This window comes from Trachinotus anak, unplaced genomic scaffold, assembly GCF_046630095.1.
Source record: "Trachinotus anak isolate AG129_WGS33_773 ecotype Australia unplaced genomic scaffold, CSIRO_AGI_Tana_v1 ptg000033l, whole genome shotgun sequence".
NCBI classification, from domain to species: Eukaryota; Metazoa; Chordata; class Actinopteri; order Carangiformes; family Carangidae; genus Trachinotus; species Trachinotus anak.
In genome coordinates, this window is record NW_027273884.1 from 8,622,771 (window position 1) to 8,640,625 (window position 17,855).

Genomic DNA, 17,855 nt, shown 5'->3' on the forward strand with positions numbered 1-17,855 from the left:
TGTTCTACACAGATATAATATTCTATGCAGATATAATGTTCTACACAGATATAATGTTCTACACAGATATACTGTTCTAACAGCATTTATCTTTATTTAGATCAAAAGCAGACTCCAATTCAACAAGTAACTTCAAAGACATCACAACCTTCACCAAGATCCTAGACAGTCTGCTGGATGGATATGACAACAGACTGAGACCTGGTCTGGGAGGTGAGATGAGTTCTCCTCACGCACTTCCATAAAGACTCACCAGAGACAAATACAAATGGTCAACATCAAATCAACAGAGACTGAGATATCTTCACATTAATGTTCTCGTATGAGGAACTTTAGAAATGTGATAAAATTGTTCCACAGAAGAAAAAGCAGTTAGGATCAGACTTAGAAACTGTTGTGTGCTAAGTGCAGAGTGCAGGCTTTCTACAGGGTTTTAAAAGGCATTGAATCAACTTAGTAAAAATTTAGACCCATTTTATGAGATATTACATTTTGTAGTTATTTCTTTCACTGTGAATAACCTGTTTGTCTAAAGAGTTTCTGTGAATTTATTTATTTATTGTGCAGCTGTGTTTAGATTGTGGATTCTAATGTGTCATTACGTCAGGTTGCACAGAGCCAGGAGTCAGCCAGGAAGTCACACATAAGAATGGCATAGAGCAGGGGCTGGCAACCTTAAACACTCAAAGAGCCATTTGGACCCGTTTCCCACAGAAAGGAAAACACCGGGAGCCACAAAACCCTTTTGACATCTAAAATGAAGATAACATTGTATATATTGTTTTTTACCTTTATGCTATGTATAAAAAAAACTATAGTGTGTTGCATTTATGAAATCAATGAATTGCTACAGAGAAAACTAAATTTTATTTCTGCATGCAACAAAAACATTTTGAACTCCGAAAATAAAAGGTTGAAGGTTACTTCAAATAAAATATTCAATGTCTATTTTCCTCATCAGCAGTGAAAGCAAATGAATCTGCCCATGTAGCATTAAACGTTCTGTTTTCTTCAAAAACTTTTCTTTTTTTGGATTTATCCATGGTTGGCCTACGGGGGTCGAAAAGCTCAATGAATCGCGTGCCGGTGGGTGTCACACATTGGCGGTTGTGACGCATATTTTAAAAATTAAACACGTTTTATTTTAATGTTACATGATCACCATAATCTTCAAATTTAGAATAACATTTAAAATACTAACGAACTGAAATTAAATAAATTTAAATTACAAAACTCATTATTTATTTTCCAAAGCCACAGGGAGCCACGGCAGAGGGATGAAAGAGCCACATGTGGCTCCGGAGCCGCGGTATGCTGACCCCTGGCATAGAGTATCTGGGATATTTTCAGAATAAAACACCTTTGCACTCATATATCACATGGAACCACCTGGATGCCAATGGGCAACCGTGTTAAACTGCAGTAACAAATCAGACAGTTTTTGACAGATTTATGCTGCTTTTTACATTGTTTTGTTCAGAGGGAAAAAACAGCAAGCATATGCTCACAGACACTGCTATTTATGTTGCCAAGGAGGGCATCACAGTGCCATTGTCTTAGATGATAATGATTTTTGTCCTGTTGTTTTCACAACAACCAAATCAGACACTACCCAGATAACAATAGCAAAATACAGCACTAACTGGTTGGTTTGCAGTCAGGCTAGCATGTAAGCCTACATTTAGCTGCTGCTAAATAAAGTCGACACACTGAGTGTTACTGAACAATGACCACAGCTCTCCATCCAAAGAGGTCAGCTGTTGTCCGCTGACCAGAGAGCAGCTCTCAGCCTCAGTCCTACTATTACTGCAGCAAACAGGAAACTGGCCCTACGTCAGCTGATCAGCTGTGACCATTGACTGAGCAGCATTTGTCGTTATTGTGTTGATCAATGTGTTGGATGTGACTGAGGCCCCAAAGTCACTGCAGAGATTGACCCTGATGACACCAGCTCAGCTTGAGTCTTTGTTACAAACTGAAGGGAGGGAGGTTCAAACATGTGGATGTTTACTCATCCTGCAGGGTCGAATGAAACATCTGTGTGAGCTGTGTCATGGGAAATGTAGGGTCAAGTGTTTCTGAGGCTTGACTCACATCAAACACTAAATGTAAGGATTTCTCTCTCTCGATAATCTGTCTCTGATGAGTCATTAATAATGTCGTGTGTCTTCACAGACCGAGTTACAGAAGTGAAGACCGACATCTATGTGACCAGTTTTGGGCCAGTGTCTGACACAGATATGGTGAGTCCCACATAGTTTGTGACCTTCTCATCAGCCAACACACACACACACACACACACACACACACACAGTGAAGAGAAAATCTTCAGAAGTCCACAGTTTCATACAAATGAAAAGATTTTTGCTGCAGGTGTGAAAGACAAAGTGACAACATGTGACTTAGAGACAGTGACAGGTAAAATATGAAAACTGTCTCTGGGTGTATGAAGATCTAGCCTCATTTGAAAAGACGATCAGCTGTGAGATGTTTTAGGACCAGGCCAGTTTTCTGCAGCAGCAGATTCATCTTGAGTGAAAACACTGTGAAGTGAAAATTAAAATCACCTTTGACTAAATATTTGTCCAAAACAACCTAAACTCACATTTTCTCCGCACAAATTTTTCCTACGGGGACAATAAAGTATATTCTATTCTATTCTATTCTAAATTCACTCTCATGTGGGTGAGTGTATGTTTGTCACAAGCTGGCATGAACCAAAGTCTCAGCTCCACACAAACCCCACCTCTTTGACCATATTTGGATTATCTGGAAGTTAGGGGTGGAATCACAGAGGCTCCACCCATCTTTATTTAGAGTCTGTGGTCAGTGAGCTGGTGAGCCTTCATGTGAATTCTATTAAAAAACATTGATGGACTCAGTCATTTAATTTCTGTTTGCATCATATCAGAACAAGACAAATACATGCTCTGTCCACAATCAACAGACAGTCAAAATATTACTTAATAAGATAATAATAATAACGACAGAGGACTATAAACCTATTATTTGTCACTGAGGTGAGTGACACTTTAATCAGAAACAGCAGCTACACAAAGAAGACCAGGCACCAGGTCTGATTCCAGGACCCAGTCTAGAGAAGTCAGCCTCTGACACCATCCTTCATAAAATGTCAGCGTTGCTGGGCCTTTGCACATGTAATTACACACATCCAGTAGATAATATCCTCCAGACAGACCTGTCAGCACTGCTTGTCCTGTTGCTATGGGAAACCCACCCACTCCAACAGGAGAGTGATGACACGGCAGAGGTCAGACTGTGTTATTAAAGATGTGATCTGATCATCCACTCCCTCCACTCTGATGTGGAGCAGTTTGATCTGCCACATATTAAACTTATTATTATGATCATTATCATTGATTGACTGTAAACCACATCCTGAAATATACACTCATACACAGTCAGCTGCAGGGATGATATTTTCCTGTAGTCCAGCACTGATGTCATCATCACCTGGTTCCCTCCACAAACAGCCAATAGGATTTCTCTGTTGTGTTTTGGATGATTAGAGAAAATCAGCAGCAGTTTCTGATCCTGACAGGTTTTGTTCAGCAGGATAATCTTCACTAATGACACCACTTTATGATGTTTGAAGCATAAATACAATCAGCAGCTGTAAAAAGCTCATGATAGGCTATAAATCAACGACACCACGGTCACATGACTTCAAAGAAATGTCAATATAATAAGTAATGTCAATATAACAAGTATAATTTAATTTACTTTTTTAACAGAAGTATGGCATTTAATTAGTCTCAAAAGTTGCACACATAAAAACAAGTTCACAGAACAGATCCACAAGATCCACGAGGGAGCATTTCTGCTCTGTGGTCATGCCAGCAGGGGGGTGTAAGGAGCGCTCGCTCGACCCTCTCTACATGCTCGCAATGTTTCAACACTCACTCACTCATCACTCACTCCACACGCAGGCTCGGAAACTGTGGCTAGATTCAACAATGCTGTGTTGTCCAGGTGAAACAGACCATGATATGACTTGAGATGTTTACCTGTTGTAGCTGCAGCTAACAGTGGGTGTGGTTAACCTGGTTAAAGACATCACTTCCTGTTACTAGTAAAGAGGCTAGGGCGGCCCTATGGGGGAGTTGTTGGGGCACGTACCACATGAGCAGATGCTCTGAGCAGGCGAGTGCCAGTTCGACTCCCAACTCTTTCCTGTGTGTCATTCCCCCTCTCTCTCTGCCCCTTTCCTGTCACTCTCTACTGTCCTGTTTTAAGATATTTTTTGGGCAAAAATGCCCCAAAAAACATCATAAAAAAAAAAGAGGCTAAAGGGAGATAAACTGATGAGACCCAGCAGCAGTAAATAATCTGAGCTAATTCACCTGTGTGAGTCGGTTTCTCCACAGTCACAGTTAACCACCACCATCCAGGTCCTCACTACCTGACACAGCTCACCCCCCCCCCCCCCCAACACACACACACACACACACACACACACACAGCCCCCCCCCCTCAGATATTAAGTGGCGTGGAGGAAAGAGGCAGAGGGAGGAAGTGGTCATGATGGAGACAGAGATTTCTAAAGAAAGAAGACACAGATATGGCCTCATGTTTAATTCATCACATGTCTCCATCAAACCTGCAGAAGATCACGACTGTATCTGACACACACACACACACACACACAAACACACACACACACACACACACACACACACAGTGAAGCTGAAACACCTGCTCATCCTGTTCTGTTCTGTTCTGTTCTGTTCTGTTGGCCACAGCTAAAATAAACCTCACAAATTAGTTTTAACTCAACAGAAGAGCTTCAGGTACCTGTTTACCTGATTTTGACACAGCCAATCACAACCTACATGAAGCAGTAATGTCAGCATAGACAGAGTGGATGACCATTTAATCAGCTGCAGCTGCAGCACAGTAAACATGGAGATGTTGCTGTGAATGTCACCATGGATGCTGGTCTGGTCCTTGATTTTTGGTACTACACCGGTACTACACCTGTGTCCCAGTTCAGGAGCCGCATCCTTCAGGGATGCATCCTTGTAGCCCTCGCAGATCACCAAGGCTGAACCAGAATGAGACAGTTTGATCTACAGAGGGTTTCCCACTCAACTCCACGCAATAAATCATGGGATATGTTGAACCATGAATGATCCACCTGTTGGAGCCTTCACGGCCCAGGTACAGAAGGACACACCTGAAGGAGCCTTTGAAATGAGACATTCTGTGACATGATTGGTCTTAAGCTGCAGCCTCTGAAGGATGTATACTGATGATGACACTACATCACCTGACTCCCTCCTCTGCTTCTGTCACAGTAACTCTGACTGTTGTCTATAATTAAACTGTAGCTGTGGACAGTAAGGAGCTGATAGCTCAGAGGACCTCTGGGCTGTTTTTTTACAGGAGGACACTTAAATGGAATATTTCATCTTCTTGTATAGGACAGGTGTTTCATAGAAGGACATGTCATAGAGAGAGAAATAATTTAGTCTCTTTAGTCTTATTTTGTTCAGTTCTGCTTAGTCTGGATGATTTCTGTCTAGTTTCTGTCTCATTAAACTCCTGCTCTCATTACTATAAGGAGCTAAGAGTTCAACAGACATGATATTGTTGTAAAGTGATCAGTCTGTCAAGCTCCTGAAGTTTGCAGACGACACCACTCTCATTGGACTCATCTCTGATGGCGATGAGTCTGCCTACAGGTGGGAGACTGACCGTCTGGTGACCTGGTGCAGGCAGAACAACCTAGAGCTTAACGCTCTGAAGACAGTGGAAATGATAGTGGACTTCAGGAAGAGCCCAGCCCCACCCACCCCCATCTCCCTGTGCGACTCCCCCGTGGCCACCGTGGAGCATTTCCGCTTCTTGGGAACCACCATCACACAGGACATTAAGTCTATGGGGACTGACTACACCTCATCAAAAAAGCTCAGCAGAGGATGTATTTCCTGAGGCAGTTGAAGAAGTTCAACCTGCCAAGGACTATGATGGTGAACTTCTACACCTCCATCATTGAGTCCATCCTCACCTCCTCCATCACCATCTGGTACGCTGCTGCCACGGAGAGGGACAATAACAGACTGCAGCGTATCATCCACTCTGCTGAGAAGGTGATTGGCTGCAATCTACCATCCCTCCAGGACCTGTACGCCTCAAGGACTCTGAGGCGTGCAGGGAAGATTGTAGCTGACTCCTCCCACCCTGGACACAAACTCTTTGTGACACTCCCCTCTGGCAGGAGGCTGCGGTCCTTCAGGACCAAAACCTCTCGCCACAAAAACAGCTTCTTCCCATCTGCTATCAGCCTTATCAACAAGGCTAGAGAGTCCCACTGATCCCCCTGATCCCCAATTGCACCAATCACCAGCACAAATTCCTTACTTTGCAATAAAACCGATTCTGATTCTGATTCTGATTCTGATGTAAAGCTTCTGCACTGAGCCTCAGTCAGTTGTCCTGGTGTGTGACCATGTGACTGTGACTGTCAGCACCCAGTGTTATGCACACCTGTCAACCCACCATGACGTCACCCACTGGTTTGTGAGCTGCTGTTTTGAAGCCTCCAGTTTGTAATTTGTCTGTTGTCGTCTTGGTGTTTTGAAACCAAGAAGAAACCATGTTTGGAGGAGAAGGTGGAGCTGAGGATGAGTGAGGGGTGGATCTGACCTGTTTTGTACTCTATCCTGATCATCAGGCAGGTCGCCATGTGTGGTACTGTCTGGCAGTCACACTGTAGCACAGCTCTAATGCATCCCCTGCTTGATGGTCTATTTTCGTCTAAATGGACCATAATTTAAAAAATGAACATCATGTTGTATTGAAGAAGACGTGAAACTAGAGACTGAGACCATAAATCCATTAGGATTTATTTACTGAGGTAATAAATCAAGAGAAATAGAGAGAAATAGAGACATTTTCACATAGACTTCAATACAACTTCTTTTTACAACCAGTGGAGTCGCCCCCTGATGGTCATTAGATAGAATACAGCTCTAAGGCTCTTTAGCATTGGCTTCACTTTTTAGACCCAGAGTCTATGTCCAGGCTCATAAACAGTCTCTGGTTCTGCAGCGTGAGCGGCATCAAGCTCCGCCCCTGTGACCAACAGGAAGTGTTGTTCTGCAGTGCACCAACAGGACTAGGACCATGCCCAGAGTGGGTCAGACATAAATTTCAAATCAAAACATGATCTTCCTTTAAACTGATGTTGTTTTTCAGGTGGTTAAAATCTGTTTTCATTGCTGACTCCGCCCACAGCTGCTCATCACTCAGGTACTGTTCCTGTCCTCCTGCTACTTCAGGTATCAGTACCTCAGACAAACCTGCATCAAAGGACCTGAAATGTCACTTTAACAAACAGCTGTCATTACCCTGAACAAATGATCAATTGTGTGTGTGTTTACTACACAAGGGTCGGGTCACCTGACCCAGACTCACTCTGGTCCTCAAACACGCAGTTTGTTGTCAGGTCCCTTTGGAGGAGAGAGAACCAGTCCGCAGAGATGTGTCCACTCTGTTGAGGACCTGAAGGCCTCAGTAATGCTGATGTAAACTGTGGCTGACACAGGAAACAGCTGGATCTGAGACTGACAGGTCTGAGCCTGGCCCGGTGTCACATTAGGCTTCAGTGTGAGGCTGAGGACACGACAGGACAGCACAACTAACACAAACATCTTCACTCAAAAGTGAAGTGTCTCCTCTAAAGCTGCTCTACGTGTTCTGGAGACACTGCTCCTCAGACTAAGTTCATTTTTGACAACACGTCTTCAGTGTGTGACAAAGCTCTGCTGATTCAGGATCAGGTCCATCACTTACCTCTGAAAACTCCACGGTGTTAGTCCAGATGATGATGAGTCACAGGAATTCAGAGTCTGGAGGTGAAACCTGTTAAAACAGAGGATGTCGGGACATTAACATGTTCTGTACCAACAACACATGTGACCAAACTGAAAACATGGAAACCTTCTGTGTTGATCTTATTATTACACTGTGGTCAATACTGAACCTTCCACTTTGACCTCTGCAGGAACCACAAGGTCCTGGGTTCAGATCCAGAGGGTCAGGGTCAGGGTAACTTAGTGTCATTCCTCCAATCTGACCTTTGACCTCTGCTGCTGTTGACTAGCTGTTCAGGAATAATTCAACCTTTTCCAAACTCACTATGACTGATCACCTGCATGGTCACTTGTAATGATGTGTTACAAGTCATTATGTCACTGATGTCAGCATCCCTCTCCTTTGCTGTTATGGAAAACTGTGATGTCATCATGGTCTAAGACTCACATCCTGTGTTTTAATGCAAAATGAAATGACGATCCCTAGTTTTTAATAGAATCAATTTCTACTGAAGAAATAGACTGAGAGCTCAGTGTTTTTATTCAGGTCTGATGATGTCAGAGTATCATGACAATTCACATGAAGGCTCACTAGCTCACTGACCACAGACTGTAAATAAAGATGGGCAGAGCCTCTGTGATGTCACCACAGGTTTCTGAAGCTCAGAGTGAGCTGCTCCACCTTCGCCATCTTGGCAGTGCCTGACTCTTTCTCTCTCTTTCTCTCCCTCTCTCACTCTCCCTCTCTGTCTCTCTGTGCTCTCTCTCCCTCTGTCTGTCTCTCTCTGTGTGCTCTCTCCCTCTCTCTCTCTCTCTCTCTCTCAGGAGTACACTGTTGACGTTTTCTTCCGTCAGAGTTGGAAGGATGAGCGACTGAAGTTCCATGGACCAATGAACATCCTTCCTCTCAACAACCTGATGGCCAGTAAGATCTGGACTCCTGACACCTTCTTCCACAACGGCAAGAAGTCTGTGGCCCACAACATGACGATGCCCAACAAGCTGCTGAGGATCATGGAGGATGGGACCCTGCTGTACACCATGAGGTACTGAGTTTTTCAACAGGTAATTTATTCATTGGGAACACCTGTACACCTGCTCATTATCCAGTCAGCCAATCACATGTCAGCAGTGTGTAACCTCCTGCAGATCCAGGTGAGGAGCTTCAGTTGATGTTGACATCAAACCTCAGAGTCTCAGTGACTCTGACTGTGACATGTTGTTGGTGTCAGACTCTGGTCTGAGTGTTTCTGAAGCTGCTGAGCTCCTGGATTTTCACTCTCAACAATTTCTATGACAGAGCTTTTCAGAATGGGAGGGGGCCTCACCAGGGGGGGCCTCATCAGGTTCAGGCTCAGTGAATGGAATAAATATATAACCAGTTCTTACATTAGTTATCAAAAGGAGAGCAGGTACATGACCCTCTGTCAGCAGCAGTGCCTGATGATTCAGAGTGATTCTCACAGCTGGATTCATCCAGATGTGAGTGAGCTGTCAATCAGCAGAGCTCAAACCTTTTACTGATTTATCTCTGAGAAAAGAGTCTGATTATCAGAGTAATGAGTTTACAAGTGAACTCCTTCCTTTATGTGTGTGTGTGTATGTGTTTGTGTGTGTGTGATTGTGTGTGTGTGTTACCAGACTAACGGTTCAAGCTGAGTGTCCCATGCACCTAGAGGACTTCCCCATGGACTCTCACTCATGTCCTCTGAAGTTTGGCAGCTGTAAGTGTCAGACTTATCCAGAACCTGAACCTGAGTGTGAACCCTCAGTTCATATGTTGCTGTTTCCCACACAGACTGAAGTCAACAGTTCATTATTATATATGCACTTATTTATTTATTGTTTCCCAACAAATTTTCAGAATTGTATCACCAGACCCAGACAATCAAGGGCACAGTTGATACTAGAGCAGAGAATCATGTCAATAAACTAACAAGCTAGCACCTGGTTTTTCTAGGGTTAGGGTTAGGGTCAAATCATTCTTTGGAACCTGTCACAAATCAGCTACTTGTGGATTTATTAAATGTCCATACAATCTAAAGGTAGATGTCCATGTGTTTTTCATTATAAAGCAGATCTAGGCTCTACATTAATACTGTGAAAGTATCAAAGCCTCAGTCCACAGAGAAATGCACACAGCCTGTATTAAGAAATTTTGTTTCTCTGTGTGTTTACCTGAAATCTGCTATATTTGTATTGATATATACCAGTCTGCTGTAGTGATGAGGGTGTGTAGATAATTATACCCTCTGATGTCAGTGTGTGCAGTCTGAAAAGCTCCTGGTGCTCTGCTGTGGTGAAGATGATGTAGACTGGTTTGTAGGACTGGGCTGATAATCAGTGTCTCCTTCCTCTTCCTCCATCAGACGCCTACACTAAGACTGAGGTCACCTACATCTGGACTCGTAATGCCTCCCAGTCTGTGGATGTAGCAGCTGATGGATCCAGACTCAACCAATACGACTTGGTGGGCCAGAGCGTGGGGAAGGAGACCATCAAATCTAGTACTGGTGAGCATCATGAGTCAGTGAGAGAGAATACAGACCAGGCTAAACCTTAATATAAGAGATACAGAGCAGCCATGTTCACTGGGTATTTTGTTACAATGATTTCTCCCTATCTCTCTCTCTCCCTCTCTCTCCTTCTCTCTCCCTCTCTCCCTCTCTCTGAGTTAGAAACACTGCAGCTGTAAACACCCTGTTCACATGTGGATATGCATATGGATGAGACATATTTATTATTCAGATCATATTTGATCATATTAAAATTAATAGATTCAGATCAGTCTCTTGACTCTTTGGCTCCTCACAAGACATTCACAGGTACCTCTGAGGGTACTGGTCTGTCATTATCAAATTTTATGACTATGATATTATTTTGTATTTTTATATTTTTTAAATTTAAAATTTACTATTATTCAGATTAACTTAGCCCGTGGTTGGTGTCATGTTATCAGCATCACATTTTATAACCCCCCCCCCCCGGTATTATTATGTTCAGGGTATAATGTGGATCATAATGATGATGAACTCATATCTCTGTATGACTCTGATCGTCTAAGTCAGAGCAGCACTGAGCTGCTGAAACTTTAACGTATGGATGATGTGGTGATGACCCAGTGTTTAGTTCAGGGAGCACACAGAGGTGGTGGGTGTTGGACAGGATGTAGACGGACATTTGTCAACCTCAGCATGAACAAACATTTTCACCAAGCAGCAGTTTTGAGGTGTTGGTCACCACCACAGTATCACCGACACAACACAACACACACTGACCTGAACTGCTGAGCATGGTTTATGTTCGGTGGCTGACATTCAGGGTCACAGGTCATCTGAACACATCATCTCAGTAATACATCGACTGAATGTCATCACATCTGCCACAAACATTCACTAGATTCATTAGAATTTGGTGGTCAAAGGTCAAAGGTCACTGCTCATATTGGCAACTTAATTCAAGAATTCATATACCAACACAAATGTCTAACAGGATAAAATGATGATGTGATGACATTTTATATACAAAAGGTCAAAGTTCAAAGTGTAACTGTGTCCTAAACCAGGGGCCACATCCTCCATAGGACCTGGTCTGTGAAGGTGTCTGGTCTACGAAGGATTTTCTCTTTGTGTCACCAGCTGTTCCCACCCTTACTGCTGCATCACAAAGTGTGGCTCCTTGATAACATGTAACTTTTCTTCTCAGTAACATGAGGTTATTATTTTCATTACTGACACAATAAAACATGGGTTATGTTAGACCATGAAGGATCCAACTGTTGGCACCTTCATGGTCCAGGTAAAGAAGGACACACCTGAAGGAGCTTTTGAAATGAGAGTCGTGCTGCTGTGATTCTTCCTTCTATTTGGCTGGATGTTGACATCCAGCCAAATAGAAGGAACAATTCTAGTTATTTTACCTGTTTCTTCTTCTCCTGTGTTTGGTTTTAATCCACTTGTATAAAGAGACATGTGATTTTACACTTTAAATAAACGTACAGCACCACTGAGCTTTATTTAATCTGTTTATGGCAGGAAGTCCACTCCTCTTATCTCTGAGGTTTTTATGCTCAGCACTGAGGAGATGAAGGGAGGAGAGGGAGGAGCTGCAGCTGCATCACAGGAGCAGGAGAACATAATGAAAGTTTGTGTGTGTGTGTGTGTGTGTGTGTGTGTGTGTGTGTGTGTGTTAGTTCTACAGGAACAGTTATAGATCAGTTTTTGGATGGATGAATTAAACTGAGTATAATCCACTTTGGTCTGATCCTCATCATCTTCCTCACTCACCTGAGCTCTTCTCTGTCCTCAGGTGAGTACACAGTGATGACAGCTCACTTCCACCTGAAGAGGAAGATTGGTTACTTTGTGATCCAGACCTACCTGCCGTGCATCATGACAGTCATCCTCTCCCAGGTCTCCTTCTGGCTCAACAGAGAGTCTGTGCCGGCCAGAACAGTCTTTGGTGAGTCTTTCCATTTTCACCAGATCTACTCTACAGGTCCTGCTCTCGTCTCTTTCTGACTGTGTCCTGAACCTGGGAACCAAGCACCATTCATAAACTCAGTCTATAACTTCTGCCTCTGGAGGTCTCTGCGATAAAATGATTACAGAAGATGGTGGCTCACCTAGTGGCTCACCTGGTGGAACATGTGCCACTTGGGCTCAGTCCTTACTACAGTGGCCTGGGTTTATATCCAGCTCAGACCCTTTGCTTCATGTCCCTTCACTATCTCACTGTCTCTATCATCAATGGGGTTCCAGTTGCTATGGCGCCGCGGATGGCTGCCTCGGTGTGTTGGTGCGCACTTTTTTGCCTTATTTTCTTTGTAAACCCAGTTTTCTGCTTTGGTTTCCGGAGCTCTCTCACCAGAGAAGAGCTCATTAACATCAGAGAAACAACTCCAGAGGATTTTTTCCACCTTTCTCGACTCACCTGTGGAATTATTGGACATTTTGGTCAGAGGTCACTGACCGTTGCTCTCGCAGTGAAACGCCGGAGGAGAGGAAAATGTGCCGGTGCGCTTGCGCGTCTCCGCCGGCGCGGACTCCGCACACCGCTCCCAGGTATCTTTCTCTCCAAGGTGCGTTCACTGCCCAACAAGCTGGATGAACTTCAGCTACTGGTGCAGAAGAACAGAGACTTTTCTTCATCTTCCATCCTGTGCTTCACGGAGACGTGGCTGTGTGGATCGATCCGGACTCTGCGCTGGAGCTGGCCGGCTTCCAGCTCTTCAGAGCGGATCGCGACACAGAGCTGTCCGGCAAAACCAAAGGTGGAGGAATCTGCTTTTATGCAAACAGTGGCTGGTGCAGAGACGTGACAGTGATCCTGCAGCACTGTTCTCCTGACCTGGAGACTTCCATCATAAACTGCAGGCCCTTCTACTCCCCCCGTGAGTTCACCTCATTCATCCTGGTCGGTGTTTCCATCCCACCACAGGCCACAGCAGATACTGTGTGTGGAGCAGACCAACCCGGACTCCTTAGTTATTGTCCTTGGTGACTTTAACAAAGGGAACCTCAGCCACGAACTGCCCAAATACAGACAGTTTGTTAATTGCCCGACCAGAGAGGGGAACACTCTGGACCACTGTTACACCACAATCAGTGGAGCTTATCACGCCGTCCCCCGGGCTGCACTGGGCCACTCTGACCATGTCATGGTCCACCTGATTCCCACATACAGGCAGAAACTAAAACTGTGTAAACCTGTTGTTTACAAGAACCTCCAAGAACCTCCAACTGCACCAATCACCAAAACAAATTCCTTGTGTGTGGAAACATACTTGGCAATAAAACTGATTCTGATTCTGATTCTGATCAAAAAATAACTTAGAATGGCATAAAACGGCATTTTGTGACATCATGACATAGCGTGGGATCATGGGAGTTGTTACCATCAGTTTGTGCAGGTGTGTGTTTGTGCAGGCTTAGTGTTTCTGAAGGTATGTGTCTCTGCAGGTGTAGTGTTTCTGCAGGTGTGTGTTTGTGCAGGTGTAGTGAAGAATCAAACCTTGACACATGAAAATAATGAAGTAAGAAGGTCTTTTGTCAGTGTATCATGAACATACATCTGAGTGCTCAGTGCTTTAAACAAAGACACTGACACAACAAATGACATCCAAGGGTAGGTCTAGAGATCAGTCACATGATCCTGGTTTTTGTCGTGTTATATTCCTGGTCAGGTGAGTCGTTCAGGTGTGCCCTCTCTGTCTATAGGTTCCATGATGAAGTGCGGTCTGGTTACAGTTTTTTACAACCGCTATGACCCGTTGTTCAATACTTTTAACACTTTTTCAAAACTCTTCACACAGTTACCACAACATCAGCCTGTGTGGGCTATACAATTAACACAATTCTTCTTCTTTTGACACAAAATAGACACATGTTACACATTTAAAATTAGTTTTAACTCCTTTTACACACAAGCTCAATCAAGACCAAAACAGTAGATGTTAACTGGTGAATTTTCAATTGCTTTCACGCGGTTTGTCAAAACAGAAAACCTCATGTTCAAAACTAATGGATTGAAGATTACATTGATCACAGCTGATTCCTGTCTCACCCAGCTCAGGTGCTGGGATTTTTTCAATCACATCACCAATCACATCACCTATATTTATAGGCGGATCTTGTGAGGGAAAAGAACAATAGATAAGACAAGGGACAAGGTGGAGGACTCGCAAACAACAAGTGAGAAAAATGCCTAGAGGTAGAGGTAGAGGGAGAGTTAGAATGCGTGGTGGGGCTCAAAGAAGGGCCAGAGATAGGGTGACAGATGAAATACGAGCTACCATCATCGACCATGTCATCAACCATGGGTTGTCACATAGAGAGGCTGGAGAACGTGTGCAGCCAAATTTCAGCCAGAGCACAGTGGCATCCATTGTCCGGATTTTTTGAGCAACCAACAGGTAGATTACAGTATTCACTGTATTGTATAAGGGCCTTTCCTACTGAACAGTGTAACATGAATTACAGTAACTGTATTCTTCTGGCCCCTACAGTAATATATAACCTTGTCCCTCTAAGGGTTCAACGTTTACGTCCTTCAGGGGGCAGGGGCAGGCTTCTACATGAAGAACAGGAGCTTGCCATTGTCAACATGGTGATTGCTAACAATGAAATAAAACTGAAAGTAATTCGGGCCAATATTTTACAAGACAACCTTGTCTTTGAAAACATCAGAGCAATCAGCCTTACGTCTATTTCTCGGACTCTGGCTAAACACAGAGTCCTGATGAAGCAACTTTATAAAGTCCCTTTTGAAAGGAACAGTGTTCGCATCAAGGAACTCCGTCACCAATATGTCCAGGTAAGGTTATTACTGTAAATCCAAAATACACTGTACTAATTGTGTGTTTTGCAGTAAACTACTATGACCCTATATACGTAAAGTACTCTAAATCATTTACATACATTTTGTTTGATTGAGTCATGGAGTTGGAGACCAATCAAGTCCCACATAACATAATATACATTGATGAGGCTGGCTTCAACTTGGCCAAAAAACGTAGGGGGGGCAGAAACATCATTGGTAAAAGAGCCACGGTTGCTGTGCCAGGCCAGAGAGGAGCCAACATCACCATGTGTGCAGCAATATCTAACAATGGTGTGCTCCTGCATAAAAGTCAAATTGGCCCCTACAACACCGAACGCCTTCTCCAGTTTTTAGAAGAGCTGTATGATAGACTGGTACCTGAGGGGGAGAGGGGACAGGGTGAGTTGGGGGGTAACTTGCTAACATATGTGATCACCTGGGACAATGTGGCATTCCACCATGCACATGCAGTCACAGCTTGGTTTGATGCCCATCCCAGGATGATGTCCCTTTTCCTTGCCCCTTACTCCCCTTTCCTCAACCCAATAGAGGAGTTTTTTTCAGCCTGGAGGTGGAAAGTATTCGATCACCATCCACATGACCAAATGTCCCTCCTGGATGCAATGGCTGCTGCATGCCAGGACATCACAGCTGACAACTGCCAGGGCTGGATAAGGCATGCAAAAAGATACTTCCCAAGATGCCTGGCCAGAGAAGACATCAGATGTGGCCCAATGCTGACGACCGAGCAGATTAGCTTTTTTTTCTTCCTCTTTTACAGTGATTTCTTCTGCTCATTTTTCTTTTTGTGTATTTGACAATACAATAATGAGTCTTTACTCTACTGCAAGTCATTTTCATTTGCAATACAGTAAAGTGTTTACTGCAAATCCTGTCATTTACTGTCTTCTTCTTTCATAAAAATTCTGCAAAGCTGCTCTGACATGGGTCGTTCACTTTTTGTACTGAGTATTGTACAAAAAAAAGGAACAAAATTCATGCCCAACAAATGAAAAATGAAGAACATAATCACAAACATTAATTTACGTGTATGATCAATACAATAATCTGTTGATTGTAAAAGAAAAAGGAAAAAAAGTAGATTTGACACATGCAAAGTGATTCAGTTTGTGTTATTCCATCAGTTGTCAGTGTTTTTTATGACACTGTGCTGTGACTGACTAAATGTTTCTGTTGGAAGACAACGTGTGTCAGTGCTTTGATAGATTTGGTGAACTGTGTTAGTGTATTATTGTATTTTGGAAGTGTGTGTCTGTGTTTAGTTACACTGCGTGATTTTGAGCATGAAATTAACTGTTTGGGGAATTGTGTGTTTCAGGTGTGATGTGCGTTAACAGTTTTGAAAACGTTTTTAAGGTTCTGACAAACGGGTCATAGCGGTTGTAAAAAACTGTAATAACAGGTTTGTGTCTGCAGAGCGATGCAGATGCCTCTGTAGCATCACTTCATTCTTAACACCAGTGATTTATATTTTTCACAATGCTGATTCTTCAGGATGAAATATGGAAGGAGAGGGGAGGTGGGGGTGGGGGGTGCGAGGGGCAACATCAAAAGGAAAGCACATTATCCTCTTACAGTGGGAAGTGATGCATTCACTGTGTGGTGTAGCTTTGAAATAGTATTCATGTGTGTAGTCGTGAGTGTGTAGTCTTGTGTGTGTGTGTGTGTGTGTGTGTGTGTGTGTGTGTGTGTGTGTGTGTGTGTGTGTGTGTGTGTGTGTGTGTTTATGGAGAGCTTATGCTCCTCCATCAGTCTGAGTGACAGAAAACCTCTTCTAACATCAGCACAGATAAACCTGTCACATGTTGTTAACCACCCCCCATTAGTCCTGGATTATTCCCAACATTCAATATCTCCAGACAATCTGTTTATAACAACCAGTGTAAACATTTGCATCACATGTTCACCACCCTTTGTCTATAGTCCATGAATAATAACACTGTAATAACACTGTAATAACACTTTCTCCCCCCCCCAGGTGTGACTACAGTCCTCACTATGACCACCCTCAGTATCAGTGCTCGTAACTCTCTACCTAAAGTGGCTTATGCTACAGCTATGGACTGGTTCATCGCCGTCTGTTACGCCTTCGTCTTCTCTGCTCTCATTGAATTTGCCACAGTCAACTACTTCACTAAGAGAGGCTGGGCCTGGGATGGGAAGAGTGTCGTCAATGACAAGGTAGAGCTGTCACTCAGCTAAAGGGGCGTGTGCAGAGCATTCGGGAAGTGTTCAGACCCCTTCACTGTGTTCACATGTTGTTGTGTTAGTGTGTCCTCATCATCTAGCCTAAAGTCTGTGCAAAGTCATGCAAAGTAGGTTAAGTATCTGTAGGTGTGAATGTGAGTGTGACTGGTGGTTTGTCTCTATATCTCAGTGCTATGACAGACAGGTGACCTCTCCAGGTGTACCCCGCCCTCACACAATGTCACAGCCCCGCCAACCCTATAAGGATAAGCAGTGTGGAAGATGGATGGATGTCGACAGGCAGATGTTGTTTCAGACAGGATAAAACCAGAGACTTTACAGTTCTCTGATGTGATCAGTTTGAACTGGGGCTGAGCTCAGTGTCTTGTGTGTGGACTAACAGAGTCAATCTGAAATCCCCTCCTCCTCCTTCACACTGAGACAGTGAGTCCACACAGACCAGGTCTCTGACTGTCAGACCACCGCAGG

General features: G+C 43.7%; 1 protein-coding gene across 3 annotated transcripts in view; it reads left to right on the plus strand.

Annotated features, from left to right (window-relative positions):
• Positions 1-17,855, plus strand: part of gabra2a (gamma-aminobutyric acid type A receptor subunit alpha2a) — a 29,410-nt gene that overhangs the window by 6,435 nt on the left and 5,120 nt on the right. For all 3 annotated transcript variants that reach the window (XM_071471169.1, XM_071471170.1, XM_071471168.1), the window contains 7 exons: positions 101-213; positions 2,176-2,243; positions 8,664-8,884; positions 9,480-9,562; positions 10,208-10,351; positions 12,147-12,299; positions 17,158-17,360. In XM_071471169.1, the coding sequence (XP_071327270.1) occupies positions 2,241-2,243; positions 8,664-8,884; positions 9,480-9,562; positions 10,208-10,351; positions 12,147-12,299; positions 17,158-17,360 (807 nt within the window). In that variant the 5' untranslated portion in view covers positions 101-213; positions 2,176-2,240. The remainder of the gene's footprint in view (positions 1-100; positions 214-2,175; positions 2,244-8,663; positions 8,885-9,479; positions 9,563-10,207; positions 10,352-12,146; positions 12,300-17,157; positions 17,361-17,855) is intronic.